Here is an 18,529-nt window from a genome sequence, read left to right as displayed (position 1 = left end):
GTGTTGTGCAAAATAAATCAAAAGCATCGGAATACTCATCCCTTCAACCTACACCATGTCTATATCCCTCCATCTTTCTTACATCTATGTGCCTATCCAAATGTCTCTCAAAATTCTCTAACGTATTTGTTTCTACCACAACACCAGGCAGCACATTCCAGGTGTCCACAACTCTGGCAAAAAGCTTACTCCTCACTTACCCTTGAACCTACCGCCTCTCGACTTCAATGCTTGCCATTTCTCAGCCTATGTATTAGAAATATCGACTCTGGAAACACGTACTGTTTGCTTATATCTTCCTTTCATAATCTTGTAAGCCTCAATCAGTTCTCCCCTCAGCCTTTGATACTTCAGAGAAAACAATCCAAGTTTATCCAGCCTCTCATGATAGCATATGCCCTTTAAACCAGGCATGTCAACTTGGGGGTCTCAAGATGACGCTTATGGAGTGAAACGGTTTTAGGCTTTGCTCCAATCCTTTTACTTTTTTTTTAACCTACAAACACCCTCAATTGATCTTTTTATACCTATTCTAAAGGGGTTTAAACATACGAAATTTTTTCAACTGTTTGAATCATTTTCAACTCGCTGAAATGTCTAAAGCAAAGGAATCGAAACAGACGAAAGAACCGGTAACTTTAGAAGCAATTGCGAATCTTATGGATGGCAGACTTGGAAAACTGGAGAGTAAATTAACCGCAAAGCTTTCTACGTTCGATGAAATTTTAAAGACATTTGACGCAAAACTTCAAGCACTTACACTGGAGTCACAAAAACAACAAGCTGTGGCGACCCATTTCCTAGCGTATCCGAACCGACTCACAATTAGATAGCCTACGGGGTTTGCGAGCACAGAGCTTTGGAGCCTCTGCGCCATGGGGGGCCGGTTGACAGAGGCTTAAAAGTGAGGCTGAAGTTTTCGAATAAAGTTTTTTTCCTTCGACTGCAGTTACCGACTCCGTGTCGTAATTTTAGCGCTGCGTGTAGCACACCGCTACAATTGGTGACCCCGACGGTCCAAACGATTTTTGGACCAGAAATGACCGATGCCGCCTCTGTTCATGCGGTTTCGTTGAAACTGCCAGGTTTCTGGGCACAGCGCCCGGACCTATGGTTCCAGCAAGCCGAAGCCCAATTCCACATTCGCCAGATCACCTCAGAAGACACCCGCTACTACTATGTGGTGAGCTCCCTCGACCAGGACACAGCGGCCCAGGTCGCGGAGTTCGTACAGTCGCCCCCGGCAGACGGCAAGTACACGGAATTCAAAGCCCTGCTCCTCAGGACTTTAGGACTCTCACGGCGCAAGCGGGCTGCCCGTTTACTGCACCTGGATGGCTTGGGCGACAGACCTCCATCGGCTTTAATGAATGAGATGTTGTCTCTCGCCGACGAACACACACCCTGCCTCATGTTTGAGCAGGCATTCCTGGAGCAGCTGCCCGAGGACATCCGCCTGCTGCTGTCCGACGCGGATTTCAGTGACCCCCGGAAGGTGGCAGCCCGGGCGGACTTGCTGTGGAACGCCAAAAAGGTGAGCGGGGCGTCCATCGCACGGATCTCCCAGCCCCACTCCCGGCAGCAAACCAGTCCAGGCCCGGCCGCAGAGCCCGCTAACCCCCGGCCCAATGAACACTGGTGCTTCTACCACCAGCGGTGGGGCGCAGAAGCCCGCCGTTGTCGCCGCCCTGCAAGTTCCCGGGAAACGCCAGGGCCAGCCGCCGCTGATGGCTACGGCGGCTGGCCATCGGGATAGCCTCCTGTATGTGTGGGATAGAAGGTCGGGACGCCGGTTTTTGGTCGATACTGGGGCTGAGATCAGCGTTTTACCTCCGACGAGTTACGACACCCGCAGCAGGGCACCGGGTCCCCCCCTGAGGGCCGTGAATGGCAGCACCGTAAGGACCTATGGCACCCGCCAGGTGCAGCTCCAGTTCGGCTCCAGCCAGTTCACGTGGGACTTCACACTGGCCGCCGTAGCCCAACCGCTTCTGGGTGCGGATTTTTTGCGGGCTCACAGCCTGCTGGTCGACCTGCCCAGGAAGAGACTGGTACACGCCGAGACCTTTCAGACGTTCTCCCTGGGTGCAGCCCAGTTGCCGGCCCCTCACCTCGGCTCCATCACGCTGTCCGACAACAACTTCACCAGGGTCCTGGCGGAGTTCCCATCGGTTCTGGCACCGCAGTTCACAGCAGCCATGCCCAGGCACGGCGTACAGCACCACATCCCGACCCAGGGACCACCCCTCCATGCCCGTGCTCGGCGGCTTCCCCCAGACAAGCTCCGACTGGCGAAGGAGGAGTTCCAGAGGATGGAGGAATTGGGGATCATCCGGCGGTCCGACAGCCCATGGGCTTCCCCCCTGCACATGGTGCCCAAAGCGACGGGGGGCTGGAGACCGTGCGGCGACTACCGCAGGCTGAACGAGGCTACCACACCGGACCGCTACCCTGTGCTGCACATTCAGGACTTTGCGGCAAACCTGCACGGCGCACGGATCTTCTCCAAGGTAGATCTCGTCCGGGGATACCATCAAATCCCGATGCATCCTGACGACGTCCCCAAAACGGCTCTCATCACCCCATTCGGCCTTTTCGAGTTCCTCCGCATGCCGTTCGGCCTGAAGAATGCCGCACAGACGTTCCAGCAGTTAATGGACGCGGTGGGACGGGACCTGGACTTCGCGTTCATCTATTTGGATGACATCCTCATAGCCAGCGGCAGTCGTCAGGAGCATCTGTCCCACCTCCGTCAACTCTGCGCCCGACTGAGTGAGTACAGTCTTACAATCAACCCCGCCAAATGCCAGTTCGGACTCGATACCATTGACTTCCTGGGCCACAGAATTACTAAAGACGGGGCAACCCCTCTGCCCGCTAAGGTAGATGCGGTCCGCCACTTCCCCCGACCCACCACGATCAAAGGCCTTCAGGAATTCGTAGGTATGGTCAATTTCTACCGCCGCTTCCTCCCTTCAGCTGCCCGGATCATGCGCCCCCTGTTCGCCCTGATGTCGGGTCCGAGCAAGGACATTACCTGGGACGAGGAGTCCGCCGCCGCTTTCGTTCAAACGAAGGAAGCTTTGGCGGACGCCGCAATGCTAGTACATCCCAGAATGGACACCCCTACCGCCCTCACAGTGGACGCATCCAACACGGCAGTCGGTGGGGTGCTGGAGCAACTCATCGCAGGTCGCTGGCAACCCCTGGCGTTTTTCAGCAAACACCTGCGACCACCCGAGCTTAAGTACAGTGCTTTCGACCGGGAACTGTTGGCGCTCTACCTGGCAATCCGGCATTTCAGGTCCTTCCTAGAAGGTCGGCCCTTCACCGCGTTCACGGACCACAAACCGCTTACCTTTGCGTTTACGAAAGCATCCGACCCCTGGTCGTCCCGCCAGCAACGCCACCTGTCCTACATCTCTGAATACACGACGGATGTCCGGCACGTCTCGGGTAAGGACAATGTCGTGGCGGATGCGCTCTCTCGCCCTACCGTTCATGCCCTTTCCCAAGGGGTAGACTTTGAGGCACTGGCAGAGGCGCAGCAGGCGGATGAGGAGATTCCGAGTTACAGGACCGCAGTCTCTGGTCTGCAGCTCCAGGACCTCCCCGTGGTGAGCCCGGGTGAGAGGACCCTACTCTGTGACGTCGCCACCGGCCAGCCCCGTCCAGTCGACCCGACAGCATGGCGGCGCCGCGTTTTCGACTCCATTCATAACTTGGCGCATCCCTCCATCCGGACGACTGTCCGGATGGTTTCCAGCAGGTTCGTTTGGCACGGACTCCGCAAACAGGTCAGTGAATGGGCCAGAACGTGCATGCACTGCCAGACGGCCAAGGTGCAGCGGCACACCAAAGCCCCACCGCAGCAGTTCCATCCCGCCCACCGACGTTTTGACCACATTCATGTGGATATCGTGGGCCCCCTGCCAGTGTCGCGCGGAGCGCGTTACCTCCTGACTATCGTGGACCGGTTCACAAGATGGCCAGAGGCGGTCCCGCTCACCGACACCACCTCCGAATCTTGCGCCCGAGCCCTGATCGCCACCTGGATATCTCGCTTTGGTGTACCAGCCCACATGACCTCCGACAGAGGTGCCCAGTTCACCTCCAGCCTGTGGTCAGCTATGGCCAGCCTTTTGGGGACTCAGCTGCACCACACAACTGCCTACCACCCACAGTCGAACGGGCTAGTGGAGCGTTTCCACCGTCACCTGAAGTCGGCCCTCATGGCCCGCCTGCGAGGAGCCAACTGGGCGGACGAGCTTCCCTGGGTCCTACTCGGCATCCGCACAGCGCCCAAGGACGACCTGCACGCCTCGTCGGCCGAGTTGGTATACGGCGCGCCCCTGGTCGTCCCCGGGGAGTTCCTACCAGCCCCAAGGGGGCAAGAGGAAGAACCCGCAGCAGTCCTGGGCAGACTACGCGAGAAGCTCGGTAACCTGGCCCCCATACCCACTTCACAGCATGGGCGGCACCCGACCTGCGTACCCAAAGACCTACAGAACTGTAAGTTTGTGTTTGTACGAAGGGGCGGGCATCGGCCACCGCTGCAGCGGCCATACGAGGGGCCGTTTATGGTGCTCCGGAACAACGGGTCCACGTTCGTGCTGGACGTTGGGGGGAAGGAGGAGGTTTTCACGGTGGACCGCCTCAAACCGGCCCATGTGGACCTGGCGCAACCGGCCGAGTTTCCGGCGCCTCGGCGCAGAGGCCGACCTCCCAAGCAGGGTCTGGCCCAGACTGTGGACATTGGGGGGTGTATCGCCGGTTCTGGGGGGGGGGTTATGTGGCGACCCATTTCCTAGCGTATCCGAACCGACTCACAATTAGATAGCCTACGGGGGTTTGCGAGCACAGAGCTTTGGAGCCTCTGCGCCATGGGGGGCCGGTTGACAGAGGCTTAAAAGTGAGGCTGAAGTTTTCGAATAAAGTTTTTTTCCTTCGACTGCAGTTACCGACTCCGTGTCGTAATTTTAGCGCTGCGTGTAGCACACCGCTACAAAGCAAATATTTTAGTTCTTGAAGAAGCCGCTCGCCAGAGAGATCGTGTAATTGAAACTTCGCAACAACAGCAAGCTTCGACTTCTTAACAGATGGATCATTATAAATCTAAAATCACTGATCTTGAAAACCGCTCTCGAAGACAAAATCTTCGGTTAATTGGGATTCCAGAAAAATTTGAGAATGGCAATCTCACTGTTTTTTTTCTCCAAATTTTTAATGGATGCCTTTGGCTCAGAAGTACTGGATTCCTCTCTAATAATCGACCGTTCACATCGCATCTCTCGTTTTCATTCAGATTCAAGTTTGAAACCACGACAAGTAATTCTCCAGATCCACTATCCTCATACCAAAGAGCGTTTGATTCGGGCTGCACGGAAAGGGGGTATGATCAGCTTCCAAGATTTTAAATTCCGTATTCTGGAAGACTACAGTCCCGAAGTTTGAAGGGCAAAAATGGCTTTTAAATCGGTTATGTCGGAAATTCATCAGGAAGGCTACAAGCAAGCGCTGTTATTCCAGCACATTTGAGAGTTACTCTCGAAGACGGAACTTACCGGCTGTTCAAATCTCCAGCGGATGCTCAAAGATTTCTTGAAGAATAACATTTTATCGGGTTGACTAATGTAATAATTAGTTTATAGGTCTGGATCTTTTATAAAATTATGTTTTTTTATGTATGGCTTACGTGCATTTTTTATACATGGTAAAAGTCCATTTTTGGTTTATTCTGAGTTTGTTATTTTTTCATATTATTAATCGGTTAGTTTTGAAAGTAATTCATTAGGGTTTTCTTTTAAGTTCGTATATACTTTTTATATTTTTAACGTTTAAATATTAAGATTTAAAAAAAAATAAAATGTCATTTCTTCTTCCTGAAAGACCTTAGTGCTTGGAACGTCACATCTGTTTTGATGTGTCTGAATAAGTTTCAACTTTCTTTTAAAACACTAATTCAATAAATCCTTTTGTTTTATATATATAATACTAATTTTGTATTTTAATTTTTGTTATACCAACCCTTTCATATAATATGGGTGGTTTGTATCTTTTATTCAACTTTTTTTTCGTTTGAGTTGCCGTCTTGAGACATGGGGGTAATTTTAGAGTTAGATTGCTTGCTTGCCTCTTTTTGGCTTTTTTCCTGGGGTTTTGAGGGTGATGTGAGGGGGATTTTTCTTTTTTCTTTTCTTTTTGCTTGCTTTATGCTTAGTTTCACTTCGTGGGTTCATATGAAACTACAAAAATGGTTGCAGTGCCGTGACTTCTGGTTCCTCCTTGAACTTACTTCCCTCTTCCGGATTCATGTGTTCATCTTTTTTTTAACCTTATGTGTTAATTGTAATAAATATTGTCAATATGGGTAGGGTTATTTGTTTCTTGGAATACTAATGGTTTAAATCGTCCGATCAAACTGAAAAAAATATTCAAAGTATTCCATAGAATGAATGCTAATGTTATCTTTGTACAAGAGACTCATGTAAGGAAGGTGGATAGTCTACACTTTTTTAGGTTTTGGAGGGAAGTCAACAGTACCATTCGAATTCGAATGCTAAAGTAAAGGGAGTTTCAATTTTTATTGACTCCTCTATTGCATTTGTCCAGCACGATATCTTTTCGGATCCGAATGGTAGATTTTTGTTAATTACTGGGTTACTTTTTAACAAAAAGGTTGCTATGGTTCATGTTTATGCTCCAAATGTGGATTATCCCGATTTTTTTAAGTCCTTACTTACTTCTCTACCTAATCTAAATGAATATAAGTTAATAATGGGTGGTGACTTTAATTGTTGTTTAAATCCTTTGTTGGACAAATCTATATCTACTCAGACTTTACCTAATAAGTCGGCCACTTATATTAACTCTTTTTTGACTGATTATGGAATTTTTGATATTTGGAGATTTTGGCATTCTAAGGACAAAGAGTTTTCATTTTTCTCACATGTTTATCATTCCTACTCGAGAATTGATTATTTTTTAATTGACTTTTGTTTTATTCCATCGGTAATTGGTTGTAATTATGATATTATAGCCATCTCTGACCATGCTCCATTAAAACTTTTTATTAAATTTACGGATACAGCTTCTAGTGCTAGACAATGGTGATTTGATTCTACCTTACTGCAAGATCCAGATTTTATTAAATTTATGAAGGAACAGATCGATTTCATCTTTTCATCTAATTCCATGGATGATATTTCTTGCGGATCACTTTGGGACACTTTTAAAGCATATATACATGGATTATCTCCTACTCCGTTGGTCTGAGAAAACGCATTAAGAAGGAAGTTCTTTTATTGGTTGATAAAATTAAAGAGATTGACAAGAAATATTCGACTGCTCCTAGTAAGGAGCTTTACAAACAAAGGGTTGAACTTCAAATGGAACATAGTTTATTACTTACATCTTCAATTGAAAATCAATTAATGAAAACCAGATCTGATTTTTATATACATAGTGATAAATCGGATAAACTGTTAGCTAGTCAATTGAAGAATGCTTTGGTTAAATGTCAAATTACTAAGATTCGTCAGCAGAATGGGGATCTAACAGTTAACCATGATGAGATGAACAAATCTTTTCAAGATTTTTATACTTCCCTGTATCATTCTGAATTCCCTCATGATTATAATAGTATGTGTGATTTTCTTGGGAAATTGAATTTTCCAAAATTATCATCAGATGATCTTTCAAAATTAGAAGCTCCTATTACGGATGCAGAAATTAAAGGGGTTATTTCCTCTATGAATTCTGGTCCAGATGGGTATACAGTAGAATTTTTTTAATGTTTTTCCGCTACTCTTTTTCCTTGGTTATGCAGGGTTTTTGAAGAAGGAATTAGATTGGGTAATCTGCCACAATCTTTTTATAGAGCTTCCATTTCTTTAATATTGAAGAAAGATAAAGACCCTACTGACTGTGCATCCTATAGACCAATATCTTTATTGAATGTAGATTCCAAGATCTTTTCCAAGTTACTGGCATCCAGGCTGGAGAAGGTATTACCTCAAATTATCTCGGAAGATCAAACTGGTTTTATTAAAAATCACTATTTTTTCAATGTTACGAGATTATTGAATATTGTTTATACTCCTTCACATAGCACTTCAGAATGTGTCATTTCATTAGATGCGGAGAAAGCATTTGATAGAGTTGAATGGCCATACTTATTTACTGTGCTTGAGAAGTTTAATTTTAGTCCGACATTCATTTCCTGGATTAAACTGATATATCATACTCCAGTAGCCTCGGTGCTTACCAACAATCAAAGATCTCCCTTTTTTCGTTTATTTCGGGGTACTAGACAAGGCTGTCCTCTTAGTCCATTATTATTTGATATTGCTTTAGAACCCTTGGCAATTGCTATCAGAGAATCACAGATCATTTTTGGCATTAATCGTGGGACGGATATACATAAGCTATCACTATATGCAGATGATTTATTATTATTTATTTCTGATCCTGAGAAATCCATTCCTGCAGTTATATCATTGTTGGCTCAATTTAGTAAGTCTTCCGGGTATAAGTTAAATCTTAATAAGAGTGAATTGTTTCCTTTAAATAGACAGGTTCCAATTTATGGAAATTTACCTTTTAAATTAGTTAATGACTCTTTTATTTACTTAGGGATTAAAATCACAAAAAACTATAAGGACTTATTTAAGGTTAATTTTTTACCCCTAATCGATCAGATTAAATGTTTGTTTACTAAATGGTCACCAGTATCTTTATCTATGATAGGTCGGATTAATGCTATTAAGATGGATATTTTACCCACGTTTTTATATATATTTCAAGCAGTACCAATTTTCAATCCAAAATCTTTTTTTTGCTAATGTTGATTCAAAAATTTCCTCATATATATGGCAGAATTAAAATCCTAGATTAGGTAAAAAATATTTACAGAAGGCAAGGAAGGAAGGTGGATTGGCATTGCCTAATTTTAGATTTTATTATTGGGCAGTTAATATCCGATATTTGTTATGTTGGTTAAAGGATTGGGATTTATCTTTTAGCCCTCATTGGGTGAACCTGGAAGTTAAATCTGTACAAGGATTTTCATTGGGTTCTATTTTAGGGTCTTCTCTTCCCTTTGCTCTTTCTAAATTGCAGAAATGAATTAACAATCCGATAGTTAAACATACTTTACGTATATGGTTTCAATTTCGGAAATTTTTTGGATTGACTCAGTTTGTTTTAAATATTCCTATTGTATCCAATTGCTTTTTTTATCCTTCTTTTATAGACCAAGCTTATTCAGCTTGGAAAACTAAAGGATTACTACGATTTTCCGATTTATTTTTGGATAATTGTTTTATGTCTTTTGAACAATTATCTAATAAATATAATTTGCCTAGATTTCATTTTTTTTAGATATTTACAGATTAGGAATTTCTTAAATACTGTACTTCCTACCTTTCCAAATCTTGTGTCTTCAGGTATTTAGGAGAATTTGTTTGAACTAAATCCTTCTCAGAAAGGGCTAATATCAAAATCTACAATATAATTATGAAGATACGTTCAGAGCCCTTCTATAAGATTAAAAATGATTAGGAAAGAGAACTTAACCTTACTATCCCTATTGAGAATTGGGATAAAATTCTTCAATTAGTTAGTTCATCATCTATATGTGCTAAACATTCATTAATACAGATTAAAGTTGTGCGTAGGGCTCATATGTCCAAGGATAAATTGGTTCATTTTTATTCCTATATAAATCCTATTTGTGACAGATGACATTCTGAGATAGCGTCTTTAACTCATATGTTCTGGTCTTGTCTGCTTTTGAAAAAATATTGGAAAGACATTTTTGATATTATTTCCACGGTATTGAACATTGATTTACAACCTCATCCTATTACTGCAATTTTTGGTTTACCAATGATGGACTCAGGCCATTTATCCTCTTCTGCTTGTCGAATGATTGCATTTCTTACATTAATGGCTAGAAGATCTATTTTGTTGAATTGGAAAGAAATTAATCCTCCTACCGTATTTCATTGGTTTTCTCAAACTATGTTATGTCTAAATTTAGAAAAAATTAGAAATGTATTTGATACTTATATTAAATTTGAAAAGATATGGAGACCATTTATTCAATATTTTCACATGATGTAATATGACCCTGTTCCAAGCCTATTTGTTTTTCCAGTTTCGATTTTATATATGTTGAGAGGATCGGAGTTGACGACACTGATGATTTTGTATTTTTGTGAGATATTATAAACAGCCCTTTTTTTTAAATATTTTTTCTTTTTCTCTGTTTTCTTTTTTGTTTTTTTCCTTATTAGTTATTAGATTATTAGATTAGGTTTTTTTGCATTAATTTTTTTTTCTTTTTCTTTTTTCTGTTTTTTTTTAATAGATATTATGATATACCTAGGTTTGCCTTGTTTATTTGTTACTTGTATTGTCCATGATTTGGGAATACTCATTTATTCTGTAACTATTACTTATGTAATGTTCAGTTGTAATGTGTATGTTTGGAATCCCATTATCTATGTATTAATTTTATTTTGTTGATATTAATAATAATAATAAAAAGATGGGAAAAGAAAAAGAAAGAAAAGTTGTCATAAATGCAAGCAAACTATAAAAATAATTATAGGATTGCTAAAAACTCCATTTTAATATAAATATGTACTTAAGTAAATGGAAACAAAACCTCCTTCTGGTCACCAGCATAGCTAAGCAGAAAAGAAAGGAAGGTTTCTACACTGGTTTCATGTTCCTTGTTTGGACATAATGAAGTGCTCCATTATAAGCAAATTTTGGTGTTGGAAGCTGGAACTCCAGCAGACTGCTGAATTCAGCATGATTCCAAAAACAACAGTGTAATCATTTTAAACCAGAGGAAATCTGCAGATAATACACAGAATATGCTGGAGGAACTCAGCAAACAAGGCAGCATCTATGGAAAAGAGTACAGTCAACATTTCAGCCCAAGACCTTTCAGCAGGACTGAAGAAAAACAGATGAATAGATTTAAGTGGTGGAGGGAGGGGAGAGTGAAACACAGGGTGAAAGGTGAAACTGCAAAGAGGAGGGTTGAAGTAAAGAGCTGGTGAAAGAGATACAGGGTTGGAAAAGGGGGAATCTAATAGGAGAGGACAGAAAGCCATGGGCAGGCAATGAGATAAGGTGAAAGAGGGAAAAGCGGATGGGGAATGGTGAAGGGAGGAGGGCGTTACCAGAATTTCCAGAAATCAACGTTTGTGCCACCAGGTTGGAGGCTACTCAGACAGAATATCAGGTTGTTCCAGTGTGGCCTCATCTCGACAGTAGAGGAGGCCATGGACTGACATGTCAGAATGGGAATAGGAAGTGGAATTGGAATGGGTGGCCTCTGGGAGATCCTGCTTTTTCTGGCGGATGGAGTGTATGTGCTTGGTGAAGTGGTCTCCCAATCTACGTGGGGTGTCACCGATATACAGGAGACCACGTTGGGAGCACCAGACACAGTATATGACCTCAACAGACTGACGGGTGAAGTGTCGCCAGATGAACTGTTTGGGGCCCTGAATGGCGGTGAGGGAGGAGCTGTAGCACTTGTTCCGCTTGCAAGGGTAAGTGTCAGGAGAGAGATCAGTGGGGCAGGACAAATGGACAAAGGGGTTGCCTATGGAATGATCACTGTGCAAAGCAGGAAGTGGTGTGGGGGGAGATTTTCTTGGTGACGGGATGCCATTGAAGATGATGAAAGTTACAGAGAATTATGTGCTGGATGTGATGGGGTGAGGGCAGACATGCACAAAATGGGTAAGAGGTGGTTGAGGGCAGTGTTGATGGTGGAGGAAGGGAAGAAGGAAAACATTTCCTTCATTGTGGAATGAAAAGCCTCAACCTGAGAGCTGTTGTGGCGGAGGTGGAGGAATTGATAGAAGGGGATGGTGTGTTCACATGTAACGGGGTGGGAGGACCTATAGACCAAGTAGATGTGAGAGTCGGTGGGGTTATAATAGTGCTCAGATTTTCAGCATCTGCAGAATTTCTCTTGTTTGGGGTTATAATAGACATTAGCATATAAGCTTTCTTTTTTCATTTTTTTTCCTTAGTAGTTATTAGATTGTTAGATTAGTTTTTCTTGTATAATTTTTTTTTCTTTTTCTCTTTTCTGTTTTTTTAAATATATATTATGATATACCTAGGTTTGCCTTGTTTATATGTTACTTGTATCATCCATGATTTGGGAATACTCATTTATTCTGTAACTATTGCTTATGTATTCTTTCATGTTCAGTTGAAATGTGTGTGTTTGTAATCCCACTATCTATGTATCAATCTTATTATGTTGATATTAATAATAATAATAAAAAGATTGGAAAATAGTATTCTTACTGGATTATTAAGCAGTGCCAATACTTTCTTGCAAGATATGAAACTAAAATTATTTTCCTGGAAAAATTTTGACCCTACCTAAAGATTGTTTTGTGCTATTGTCACCATAAACAGCTCATTTATGAGTATTCTCTATCCCTAAGCATGAAGTTCAAGTTTCATTGATGAGTGGATAACTGCAGTGTCTGCTGAACATCTTACCATTAATTGTATTCAGCAAAGTACCATAGTAAATGCTGTGGTATCTTCGTAATTCCATCACTGAGCCATTAAAATTAAAATCTCTGGATGAACCATGAGATCTGCAGTCTGCTGAGGGCCAGATCAAAGTCTGGTGACAAAGAAAGTTACGACAGAGTGGACGATAGCATGGCAGAGTGCTGCACTACTACAATTCCAGCACCGTTCTGAAGTAATCTCTACGTTCTCCCCATAGTATATTTGTGTTTTATCTGTGTCCTCTGGTTTCCATTCATCATCCAAAGATGTACTGGCTAGGTTAATCAGTAATTCCAAATTGTCCCATGATTACTTTTGGAGTAATCGGGTTTGTCGGGGGTTGCTGGGGTGGCATGATTTGAAAGGCTGGAAAGGCTGTATTGCTAAAAATTTTTTAAAAATGAAAGAAGTCCTGGTCTGATCTCTGAAGAGCTATCTGATGGGCAAAGTGGCAGTTCCAGACTGAACATCAATCAATAACGGATTCTCGACAACTGTGGCAGGGCTTGAATACTATTACTTTTTAAAGTAAAATCAAGTGACACAGGCAACAACGAATTACAACAGGAGTTAAAAAATGCATGCCAAAAGGGTAACGTTACAATAGTCACAGGGAACTTCAATATGCAGGTAGATTGGGAAAATCAGGTTGGTGCTGGATTATAGAAGGGTGAATTTCTAGAGTGCTTTTTAGAGATGGCTTTTTAGAGCAGCTCATGGTTGAGCCCACTAGAGGATCAGCTATTCTGCACTGGCTGTTGTGCAATGAACCAGAATTGATTAGGTAAAAGAACCATTATAGAAAAGTGATCATAATGTAATCAAATTCACCCTGAAATTTGAGAAGGAAAAGAAGAAAACTACAGATGAATGAGAAATGAGTTGGCCAGAATTGATTGGAGAAGAACACTGGCAAAGATGATGGGAAAGCAACAATGGCTGGAATTTCTTGAAGCAATTCGGAAGGCAAAGGATATATACATCCCAAAGAGGAAGAAGTATTCTAAAGGAAAGATAATACAACCATGGCTACCTAGAGATATCAAAGCCAACATAAAAGCTAAAAAGAGGACATATAATAGATCAAAGATTAGTGGGAAGCTAGAGGATTGGGAAGTTTTTAAAAATCAACAGAAGGCAACTAAAAAAAGTCATTGAGTAGGTAAAGTTGAAATCCGAAAGTAAGCTGGCCTACAATATTAAAGAGGATACCAAGAGTTTCTTCAGATACATATAGTCTAAAAGAGAGGTGAGAGTGGATAGTGGACGACTGAAAAATGATGCTGGAGATGTAGTAACAGGGAACAACAAAATAGCAGACAAACTTTGTAAGTATTTTGCATCGGCCTTTATTGTGGAAGACACGAGCAGTATGGTGGAAGTTCCAGGCGTCAGGAGGCATGAAGTGTGTGAAGTTACCATAATCAGAGAGAAGGTTCTTGGCAAACTTAAAGTGCTGAAGGTAGATAAATTTCTTGGACCAGGCAGTATACACCCCAGAGTTCTGAAAGGGGTGACTGAAGAGATCGTGGAGACATTGTTGAATGATAATAAATCTGAACATTTTCTGTAAATTCAAGAGACTGTTGTGCATGAAAATCCAAGGAGACCATCAGTTCCTGAGATACACAAACTATCCCCTCTGGCACCAACAATCATTCCACAATCAAAGTCACTTAAATCATATTTCTTCCTCATTCTGTTGTTTTGGTTGAACAACAACTGAACCTCTTGACCATAAGACCTTAAGACATAGAACAGAATTAGGCCATTCAGCCTGTCAAGTCTGCTCCGCTATTCCACCATGGCTGATCCCGAATTTCATTCAACCCCATGCACTTGTCTGTTCACCATACTCTTTGATGCCCTGACTGCTCAGGAAACGATCAACTTCTGTCTTAAATATACCGTACCCCCAGACTTGGCCTCTACTGCTGTCTGTGGCAGAGCATTCCACAGACTTACTACTCTTTGACTAAAAAAATTCCTCCTTACCTCTGTTCTAAAAGGTTGCCCCTCAGCTTTGAGGCTGTGCCCTCTAGTTCTGGATACCTGACCATAGGAAACATCCTCTCCACATCCACCCTATATAGTTCATTGAACATTCTGTAGGTTTCAATGAGAACCTCTCACATTCTTCTAAATTCCAGTAAGTACAGTCCCAAAACTGCCAAACGCTCCTCTTATGTTAACCCCTTTATTCCCAGAACCATCCTTGTGAACCTCCTCTGACCCAAACCCTCTCCCCGAAGATAACACATCCTTTCTAAGATATGGAGCCCAAAACTGTTGACAACACTCCAAGTGCAGCTGACTAGTGTCTTATAAAGGCTCAGCATTATCTCCCAAGTTCCTCTGCACCTCTGTTTGAACCTTCTCTCCGGTTAGATAATAGTTCACACTATTGTTCCTTCTCCCGACACTGTTACATCCGCCATTTTTTTGCCTATTCTTTGAATTTGTCTTCGTCCTACTGCAATTGTGTTGTTTTCTCAGCTCTACCTACCCCTCCACCTATCATTCACAAACTTTGCCACAAATTCCATTATCTAAATTATTGACAAACAATATGAAAATTAGCGGCCCCAATACTGACTCCTGAGGAACACTACTAGTTACCACCAGCAGAAAAGGCCCCCTTTATTCCCACTCGCTTCCTCCTTTGTCAGCCATTCCACTATCCATGCCAGTATCTTTCCTGTAACACCACAGGATTTTATCTTGTTAAGCAACCTCATGTGTGGCACCTTATCAAAACACCTGTTGTCCACCCAGCTTGTTACTTCCTTGAAGAGCTCGAACAGATTTGTCAGACAAGATTTCCCTTTACAGAAACCATGCTGGCTTTGACTGATTTTATTATTAGTCTCCAAGTACCCTGAAACCTCATCCTTACTAATGGACTCCAACACTTTCCCAACTTCTGAAGTTAGGCAAACTGGTCTATAACCTCCTTTCTTTTGCCTTCCTCCCTTCTTAAAGAGTGGAGTGACATTTGCAATCTTTCAGTCCTCCGGGACTGTGCCAGGATCAAGTGATTCTTGGAAGATCATGACGAATGCATCCGTTATCACTTCAGCAATCTCTGTCAGGACTCTGGGATGTAGTCCCACATGACTTATCCACATTAAGACCTTTGAGTTTGTCTAGCACTTTTTCCTTTGTAATTGCAATAGTACTCTCTCCTGCTCCCTGACACTCACGGACCTCTGACACACTAATAGTGTCTTCCACAGTGAAGAATGATGCAATGAACCCATTAAGTTCATTTGCCATTTCTTTGTTCCCCTCCCCCCATTACTACTTCACCAGCATCATTTTCCAGTGGTCCAATATCAACTCTCACCTCCCTTTTACTCTTTATATAACTGAAAAAAACTTCTAGTATCTTGCTTTATAGTATTGGCGAGTCTACCCTCATATCTCATCTTTTCCTTTCTTATTGCTTCTTTAGTTGCCTTTGGTGGATTTTAAAAACTTCCCAATCATCCAACTTCCCACTCACTTTTGCTACCTTATATGCCCTTTTCTGACTTTTATGTAGTCCTTAACTTCCTTTGTCAGCCACAATTGCCTACCCCTGCCATTTGAGAACTTCTTCCTCTGTGGGACATATCTATCCTGTGTCTTGTGAATTTTTCCCAGAAACTTCAGCCATCTCTGCTCTGCTGTTATCCCTGCCAATATCCTACTCCAATCCACCTGGGCAAGCTCCTCTGTCATACCTCTGAAATTCCCTTTATTCTATTGTGATATTGATACATGTGAGTTATGCTTCTCCCCCTCAAATTGCAATTGCAATATGAATTCAATCATATTATGAACACTGCCTCCCTTTACATTAATCTCCCGAATAAGATCTGAGTTATTACACATTGTCCAATCTGAGATTGTCTTTCCCTGAGTAGCACAAGCTGCTCTGAAGAGCCATCTTGTAGGTATTCAACAAATTCCCTCTCTTGCGATCCAACACAACCTGATTTTCCCAATCCCCTTGCATATTGAAGTTCCCCTATTACAATTGTGTCATTACCCTTATTACATGCCTTTTCTAGCTTACTTTGCAATCTCATTCCTGCACCTTGGAGATCTGTATTTGATTCCCATAATGGATTTTAAACCCTTGCAATGAATTAACTCCACCCACTAAGATTCACCATTCTCTTTCTAAAGACGTAATTCCATCTCTTACCAACAGGGCCACAACACCACCTATGCCTTCCTGTCTCTCCTTTCAATACAAAGTAGATCACCCTTCCTTTTCAGGATATCGTGAGCGTGTCCAGAAAGATTTTGGACCCTAGTACCTGGGAGCCATTTGTGTTTCATTTTCATGTCCACAGAATCACTGACCTATCATTCTAACTATAGAGTCCACTAATACTGCTGCCATCCTCTTCAGTTGCCTAGCATTCTGAACTAGAGACCCAGATTCAGTGCCAGAGGCATGGCCGCTGTTGCTTCACCCAGATAGGTCATTCCCCCCACAGTACCCAAAATGGAGTGTATATTGTTGAGGGGGACAGCTGCAGGGGTGCTCTCCACTATCTGATGTTCTCCCTTTCCTCTTTGGACAGTGCTTTTGACATTGCTTTTATGCATTGAGTTGCTGCCATATGAGTGGCATATGAGATATTTGCATTAATGAGCAGGTGTAAAGGCGCACCTATAAAAGTGGCCATTGACTGCTGATCCCATATTTGAAACAAGATAGCTGCTGCTGCTATCTGAAACTGCCACTCAGTTGTCAAAATGAAATACACATCTTGTGAATGACTTAAAGTTATGACAGCTATTTACAAGTTTTAATAAAAGGTAATGAAGTTGCATGTGTGCTTGTAGAAGAATTATACCAGCCATCTGAACCAATGGGGCTATGCATTCTGAAAGACATGCGCTGTGTTTAGTGTACATCTGAGAAGCTACAGTTTGAAGAAAGTATGTATGTTGTCAATTGGTGGAATTGCTACTGTTTCAAGTTTACCACAGTTGTTAAATGATTCATTTTTTCCTCTTTTAGGGAGATCCTATTACTAATCATTTAGCGGCAAAAATTGTGGAGAATGTTTGCACCACAAATTCATTGCCAGTCCAAGGATTTATTACTGGAGAGTTTGGGCAAATGCTTTGGTACCTGTTTACACATTCCACAGTGGACTCTTTACGAGTGACAGCCATTTCGGTAAGCTTTCACTACCCATAATTTATTATTTATTAAGTCTTATGAAATAAATTTCAGCTGTTTCAAATGAAGTTCAGTTTTAATCTTGAGGCATGGATCTTCCATTAACACCATGGTTATTATTTCTTTGTTCTCCCTTTTTCTTCAAAACCTTTCCAAGAAAGAGAGGGGCGGGTACTCTATTGCTGTATTATTGGCAGTGTTATTTTGCTGTTTGACAGGAGACATGAAAGAAGATTCAGCTCAATATCTTTGTCCTGTTGTTCCCTCTTCACCTCCCTCATATCCCTACCAATGAAGTGAGCAGACTCACCAATAACGGTGAACATGAAAAAAAAGCTGCTGGTGGGCTGAAAATAGAAACAGAATGCTGGAAACACTCAGCAGCTTCAGTGGAAAGAGAAACAGATTAACATTCTCCAGATGTGCCTGACCCGCTGAGCTTTTGCAGCACTGTTCATTTAAATTTTAGCCAGTATGTTCTCTGGCACCATTATATCTTGTAATATCTTACTGGGGTGGGGATTCCACCTGCATGCCCGGTGCTGCACTTAAGTGCTACAGCACACTGTCCTCTCATTCTCTGTGGTATACCACCTTCTATGATGAAACTACATCAAATTTAACAACTCGGTGTCAAAGAATACCATAATGTGTGAGTCGTTGTCTGTCTCTTTCCACCAGGCCAATTTGTTATCTCACCAAAGATCCCATGCATCCTTCCTCTGGGCCAGCTTACCATGTAGGACCTTGTCAAAGGCCCGGCTAAAGTTCATGTAGACA

The 18,529-nt window shown here is 42.6% G+C and overlaps 1 protein-coding gene across 15 annotated transcripts in view; it reads left to right on the top strand.

Moving 5' to 3' along the window:
- Positions 1–18,529, top strand: part of ulk4 (unc-51 like kinase 4) — a 712,463-nt gene that overhangs the window by 248,085 nt on the left and 445,849 nt on the right. For all 15 annotated transcript variants that reach the window (XM_059945716.1, XM_059945717.1, XM_059945718.1 and 12 more), the window contains one exon: positions 17,585–17,746. In XM_059945716.1, the coding sequence (XP_059801699.1) occupies positions 17,585–17,746 (162 nt within the window). The remainder of the gene's footprint in view (positions 1–17,584; positions 17,747–18,529) is intronic.

Source organism: Hypanus sabinus, chromosome 20, assembly GCF_030144855.1.
Source record: "Hypanus sabinus isolate sHypSab1 chromosome 20, sHypSab1.hap1, whole genome shotgun sequence".
Lineage (NCBI taxonomy): Eukaryota > Metazoa > Chordata > Chondrichthyes > Myliobatiformes > Dasyatidae > Hypanus > Hypanus sabinus.
The sequence above is the reverse complement of the archived record's forward strand: the minus strand, read 5'-3'. Positions and strand labels throughout refer to the sequence as shown.